This window comes from Pipra filicauda, unplaced genomic scaffold (assembly GCF_003945595.2).
Source record: "Pipra filicauda isolate LSUMZ 115617 unplaced genomic scaffold, ASM394559v2 scaffold474_size475410_pilon, whole genome shotgun sequence".
Taxonomy (NCBI): domain Eukaryota; kingdom Metazoa; phylum Chordata; class Aves; order Passeriformes; family Pipridae; genus Pipra; species Pipra filicauda.
Genome location: NW_024104614.1, coordinates 468,313 through 475,395, shown reverse-complemented (window position 1 = coordinate 475,395; position 7,083 = coordinate 468,313). Strand labels below are relative to the sequence as shown.

Sequence of the window (7,083 nt, the reverse complement as noted above, 5' to 3'; positions counted from 1 at the left end):
GCCTGCTCAGAGCCTTTTGCAGGGCTGGATGGGGACGGAGGGGCCATGTGTGCCCACCCTGCTCTAGAGGAGCACTGCCGGCCTTTGGGGTCCTTAATGTTCCTGTCCAAAAGGACGTAATTTTCTCTGAAGCTTTAATTACGAGCTCCTGAAGCTTTGCCCCCAGCTGCTGTCTCAGAATACAGACCTCAGGATTCCCCAGACCGCATCCATTAGGGCACCCCAGTGCTCTGTGCTGATGCAGGGAGCCAGGCTTGTTCCTCTCCCCATGGCCTCATTTGATGCTATGGCAGTTTGTGCCCTGCCCCAGGAATGGCAGGCTCCATTTTCCATGGTCACAGTCGCTCAGGGGTCCTTGCCAAGGCACCTCTGCAGCTGATTCCCTTCAGCCTCCTTCCCCCTCAGCTCCAGACAGCTCCATCCCCCAAGGACTTTGGGATAAACAACAGCTAAGGGCTGAGTGAAGGCAGCTGCCAGGGAGCCAGGCTGTCTCCTGCTGCCCACATTGGCTGCCAAGGGCTTGCAAAGTCCCTCTGGGATCCTGGTGCAGGCACAATCCTGGGGTCTTGCCCTGGGACATGGCTCCTTCTCCTCCTCACACCCTCAACATCCCTTCTGGCACCTGGGTTTGGAGTCCCAATCCTGCAGGGACCCCAGCTCCCCCATCCTTGCAAGGAGCCTCGAGAAGCTCCTGGGGAGCCCAAACCATCCCAGCAGAAGGTGCCTGCCAGCACCGGGCTGGGGGTGCTGTGGGTGCTGACCCTGTTCTGCTTCCCCTTCCAGAGAAGAGGGTGCCCATGCGCATCCTGTACGAGCAGTACAAGGACAGCCTGACCCAGGACAACCTCATCAAGGTGGTGGCTCTCCTGACTGATCACCAGACCGGCGACGTCATGGTGGCTGTCAGGGATGTCTATGTTGAGAATCCGCCAATCAAGATCAGGGTGAGGGTCCAGTCTCCCATCCCAGGCTGGTTTTGGGAGGCAGGGCTGCATCCCCTTGGACCTGCATCCATCCCACCAGGCCCAGGGCAGGGGGAGCACCACGGCCCCCAGGAATGGTGGGTGCTGGGGGTCCAACTTCTCCTACTTGCAGATTTTAGGAGAGCCGATGCAGAATCGGAAGCTGGTGGCAGAGATCAGCATGGTGAACCCCCTTGAAGTGCCTCTGAGCAACTGTGTGTTCGTGGTGGAGGGCTCCGGCCTCACCCATGGGCAGCGGGTCAAGCAGCTGTAAGTTTTTCCCTCTTCACCTGGCTGGAATGTTGGGAGTGGGGTGGATTTCTGTGCCTCGAACCCCCAGGGAGGGTGGTCCTGGGGCACAGCAGGAGCCAGGGCTGTGCTGTTCCCTGTGGACTCAGAGCATCCCTACACCACACCTCACTGGGGAAGGGGCTTGGCCACCCCACAGGGGTCCCAGGCCCAGGGAGGGTGACAGGGGGCCAGGAGGGTGACAGGCCCTGTTGACCCCCTGCCCTCCCGCAGTGAGGAGCCGGTGGAGCCGCAGGCGGAGGCCAAGTTCCGTCTGGATCTGATGCCGCACCAGTCAGGGCTCCAGAAGCTGATGGTGGACTTCGAGAGCGACCAGCTGAGGGGGGTGAAGGGCTACCGCAACGTCATCATCGCGCCCCAGCCCATGTGAGCAGCTGCCGTGGTCCCCGAGCTGCAGAAACCCTGCCTCACTGGCCCCCCACTCGCTTTAGCCCAAGATGGTCCCAGGGAACCAAAGGACTGCCGGAGCCCAGCCTGACCCCGCTCCAGTGGCAGCGGTGCCACGCTCCTCCCCGGGAGCAGGGACAGGACAAAGGAGCTGGTGGCACTGCAGGGCTCCAGGGGCAGCCGCTCGCTTCACCGTTGTTCCCTCACCCTGTGGGGTGGAAGCATCCCTGTCCTGCCTGTCCCCCAGCACTGGGCACAGCCGGGACCCCAGTGCAGCCCCCTCCTCTTTGCTGTGCTGGCAGCCCCAGCCCCCAGAGCCCATTTCACAGAGGCAGCAGCAGAACGACCCCCTCCAGCCCCGACTGCACCCGCCGTCGCAATTCTCTGACTGCAGCTCGGTAGAGAGAGATTGTATACTGTGAGCACAAAGCTGTCTATACACCATATATACATACAGAACAAACCTATAAATACATACTGCAAATAACCTGCTGCTTGGGTACAGCCAGGCATTGGCTTCCATAACCATCCTGGCACTGCAGAGACTGCAGGGAGGGATGGGACGTTACCTTGACACAAACCAACCATGCAAACACTGAATAAAAATTCTATTTTTCACTTTTAAAGCCAGACACGGTTCTTCTTGCACTTCCTCTCCCCACAGCAGCACCCAGCTGCTCCTTGCCCAGTGCACAAGTGGGTGCCCAGCAGTCAGGCATTGCCATGGCTGGCACTGCAGCCCCACATTGGCCACCCCCTCTGCCCCGAGTTGGCCTGGCCTGGTGTTCTTGGACTGCTCTTCAGCTCAGGGGTCAGGAAGAGGGGTGACCCCAGTGGTTCTCCTGGTCCCATGGCACAACTTGGCAGCATCGATGGTGTGGGGTAAAGGTGCATTCAGCCCCTAAGGCAGCCACCCCACACCTTCCTGGGGCATTTCTCCCATATCAGGAATGGCTCCACACTGTTACTGTGCACAGAGAACAGGAGAGAGAACCCTGTTTGGTTACCTGTTACTACCCACAGTAATCAAACCAATGGGTTTTGCACACCCAGGCTCTGGGCAGGGCTGTCCACCCAGCCTGGAATGGCCGAAGGGGCAGCTGGATCAAGCACAGGGATGCAGGAGGAGAGTGTGGATTTGTCTCATGCCTGGAACTGGGGTCGAGGCTCCACTGAAGATAAACACTTCCCATGCCAGAACAGTCCTCCAGCCTGCTCCCCACAAAAAGGGTGGGAGCCTTCCTGCTCCTGTAAACAAACACCACAAAAACCATTACAGAACTGGTGGTCTCCGGATGAGGGTCCCACAGCCCCAGCAGAGAGGACGCACCAGCCCAGGGACACAGTCTGTGGGACAAGGGGACCCTGCTCACACTGAATGGTCCCAGTCACCCTGACTTTCCTGGCGTCTCCCATCCCACCTACGGTCCATGGGCAGCTGGGAGCATTTCCCACCCAGGACAGCCTGTCCTCCAGCTTCCCTTTGTGTTTATCTTTAGGATGAGATAAAATCTCCACATGCAGCACTCCAGGCGCAGCCGCTGCTCCCACGAGCCAGACTGGGGTTCATGGCCAGAACTCCCCACACCCCAGCTCTGCTCCCCCCATGGGAGGCCAAGCTCAGACCCATCTCAGCTCTGTCCCAGCCCCAGCCCCAGCTCCCAAGTGTAGGACTGCAGTGGGCACCTCTGGTCTGGGATGGGGCACGTCATTTAGCCAACAAAACCTTTCAAGACAACCCTCCCAGAGAACCATGTGATCCATTTCCCCCTACCTTGTGGAGCTTTAACCACCACATCTCCCTGTCCTGCTTTTCTCAAACGCAATGAGAAAAGGCAGTTGGGGGCTGGGACCCCCATGGGGTGCAGTGGGTCAGAGGGGAGGTCTGGCCCAGGGAGCGATGAAGAACGATGAGCAGCTCTCCCAGGGGACAGAGCGGTCACCCCATGGCATGGGGACAGGGTAGGAGTTCCAGGAGGGATGGGAATGAGGGCTCTCTTGCAGGCAGGGTGAACAATGGGGGCCACACCAGCCCCCAGCTCTGGCAGCACCAACCCTCCAGACATCAGTCCCAAGAGCAAAGGGAGTTCCAAAGAACCCCGAAGGAGTTAATGGCACAGCGAGCACTGCCTTCCCTGTCAGGAACATTCCTCAGCCCCTCGATGATGCAGGGCCCTGCTTTAGAGCATTTGTTACTGGGCTCTGCTGAGCCAGGTCTCCAGCTGCTCAGCGCCTGGGTTAAAAATAACCAGCAGCTCCACTGCTTCAGAGCTGGGTCCTGATAAAATAAACATGAGCACAGCTATTCCTGAAGGTCACTCCCATCCATCTGAGCCTCAGCAGAGCAAGGCTGCTCCGACGAGAAACGAGCTCGGAAGGGACTCCAAACGCTGTGGTTACGGTTTGGCAGCGGGGGTTGGCTCTCAGGTTTGTCCTCCATTATTCACAGAACTGGGGTCAGCTTCCCTGTGCCCATCCTGGATCACTGACATGGTCCTGTGCTGCATCCATCTCCCTGTGCTCATCCCGGGTCACTGATGTGGTCCCACGTTGCATCCATCAGACCCTCTCACACTCTTGCTGCGCGAGCAGTAAATTATGAATTAAATATTTCCAGCATCCACTGTGTGGAGGGTTTGTAATTCAGCACTAGCCCAAGTGCCAAAGCCAGGCGGGAGCATTCACGTGTCAGGGAGGTTACGGATACACCTCGGCTCGCTGGAGATGCTGACTTGCCAAGAACTGACTGTAAACTCATTTTAGACTTGAGGACCTTTAACTTACCTTCATTGATGGATCAAAACTAGAACAAACTCCCATAAATCAGAGCTTCCACAGGAACAAATCTGTGGGATTTCCAAACACTGCTGCCCCTCCAAAGGTCTCCCTCCTCCCCCACACATGGACACATTTACCCTCCTTGAGCCAACGAGACACCTGAGGCACCACCAAACAGCGAGAGAAAGACCCATACACCCCACACGGCAGGAGGTCCCGCTCTGCCCTTGCAGGAAGCCACCCTCTCTTCCATGGTCATGGGATGTGCAGGAGACACCATGGAGAGATGGTGTCTGCCTCTCCAGCATGGCCATCCCGTGGAGTTGCAACTCCCAGAGCCTTTCTGTGCCTGCCTGTTCCCTTCACGCAGCCTCCCAGGGGAGCAGCCTCTGGCTCATCCCTCCCTGGGGTCCCCATCCTGCGCCTCACAGCAGGCTGGGCTGACACACAAACAGTAAGGACTGGTGAGAGCCAGCTGGGTGCTGGCAGCAGAGCGATGTGCTGACAGTCAGCCACTTGTCTCTTCCTAGAAAGAAGAAACAAGACTTAGGTCTTAGAAAGAAGGGACAAGACTTATCTCTTCCCAGAATGAAGAAACAAGACTTAGCTCTTCTCAGAAAGAAGGGACAAGACTTATCTCTTCCCAAAAAGAACTGACAAGACCCTAAATCTGTTTCTGGTTAACTAGTAGTTGTCACACAGATTTGCTCTGTCAGCAGCAGCGTGACACTGGGCCACCACGAGCCAGCCAGGCTGCAACCCATCACATCCCTGAGCCAAGGGACATGGATTTGCAAACCCAGAATCCAGCCTTGATGGGATGTAGAACACCAGCCCCTCAGGCTGCTCTCTCCTGAGGGGGCATTTCTGTGCCCAAAGTGCTCATTTTCTTTAAACATCCCCATCCAGGGGCTGCCCCATGCTGGCTGGTCCCTGGAATCCCCTGCCTGCTCCTGAGGTTTCCTAGAGGAGATCCTGGGTGTTTCCTGCTGCTGCTGCTGGGCTGGTCAGAATACACCACACCTGTTTGATGCTTCTCAGTCTCCCAAGACAAACATTAATCTTCCCTTGAAGAACATCAGAAAAACTGTGAAGACACACACAGACAGAGTTTAAGGTGAAGAAAAATGTTTCATAGTTAACTCAGTCTGAGGAAACACATGAAGCAACTGGGTGTCCTGTTTTAACACATCCTTTCCTCCTCCATTCCCTGGACAGCACACAAAAAGCCTCAAACCCTGTAGCAGTCGATGGCTGTCATCTGCTGTGGCCATCAGTGAGACAGATGATCTCTCTGGGACAGCTGCTTCGCTGAAAAACACAGCAGAAACCAGGCAGGTCAGTAACAAGGGGATGCCTGGCACAGGATTTGGGGCACTTTCCCAGTGCTGCTGCTCTCTCCCAGGTGAAGCTCACCTCCACTCCATGCCTTCCCCCTGCCCACTGCCCTGGGTATCTCACAGCCAGGAGCACTGATTCACGTTCTGGACCAGCACAACCACAGTTTCATCTGCTCCAGCACCCACGGAGGCCTGTGAGGCCACTGGCCTTTATTAAACTTCTGGCTAAATGTTGTTATGTAAAGCCGCTACTGAAAATACAAATAAAGAAACCAATTCCTACCTACTGTTGCCTTCCAGCAGACAGGACAGAGGCAGTGGATGCCTGTGGCACATCCCAAAGCCAGTGAAATCACTGGCAAATATGTGTCCCGGCCTCAGTCCAGCAGACCGGCGCCGTGTCTGCAGTGACATTTCACCCAACCGTTTTATCAGGTCATTTTTTTTTTCAGATGGCATGAGGCACATTTTATGCTTTTTCTATCTAATCCCGAAGATAAACACACATGAAGTTTGGAACCGATCAGGGAACATAACAACATTTGGCCCAAATAAGCAGATGGATGAAGCCCACACCATCTCACCCCCATCGAAATGCCGGCAGCACAACTGCCCACCTCCCTCGGCACTCCAAGACTCTGGCAGCCCTTCCTGATGACCATCACAACCTGGGATCTCACAGACTGACCTGTTGGTGAGCCAGGAGAGAGTTCTCACCTTGTGCAGGTATGTAAGCCAACACTCTGGTTACACAGCAATCCCTGCTGAGCACGCAGCGAAGGGAACGCACCGGTGCACTGAGGCACTAAACTGCACAGACAGCTGCATTAACAGCCACATATTTTCAGAGGCGTTTGTTCCAGTTCTTAAAAAAAAACAACAAAAACTCGATTCTCAAAGGCAAGGAAGGACAGCCAGTACCTTGTCACATTCATGTCTTTGAAAACCCCACCCCAGCTCCTACACCACCCCACAAAGGTGGTTTTCACCGGGAGGAACCGCACCAGCTCCCTCCTGCTCCCACAGCGCCACGTGCCAACCCCTGCACGGCTTTGTGAGAGCAGTGCTAAATATAGTGCCTTTAAGGGAAGATTTGTAAATCAGTACAAAACATAATCCGCTTTGCAGATACTCTCTGAGGCATATGAAACAATTACTGTTTGCCCACAGAGGCTGTTGCAGACCAGTTAATTGAAGAACCCCCTAAGCCTCCCCAAAACCTCCAGAATTAACTCCCAGGGCGATGTGAAGGCCCCCAAAGCCAAAAGGCTTCGATCACACTGATCCTGCTGGAACAGCAGCTCCTG

The 7,083-nt window shown here is 55.8% G+C and overlaps 1 protein-coding gene across 1 annotated transcript; it reads left to right on the top strand.

The window, feature by feature from the left end:
* Nucleotides 1-580: 580 nt before the first annotated feature.
* TGM2 (transglutaminase 2) lies at nt 581-2,284 on the top strand. Its single transcript, XM_027745888.2, has 3 exons — nt 581-944; nt 1,096-1,232; nt 1,485-2,284. Exons 1-3 carry the CDS (start codon nt 798-800, stop codon nt 1,639-1,641), a joined length of 441 nt encoding a protein of 146 aa, XP_027601689.1. The 5' UTR covers nt 581-797; the 3' UTR covers nt 1,642-2,284.
* The last annotated feature ends 4,799 nt before the right edge of the window (nt 2,285-7,083 follow it).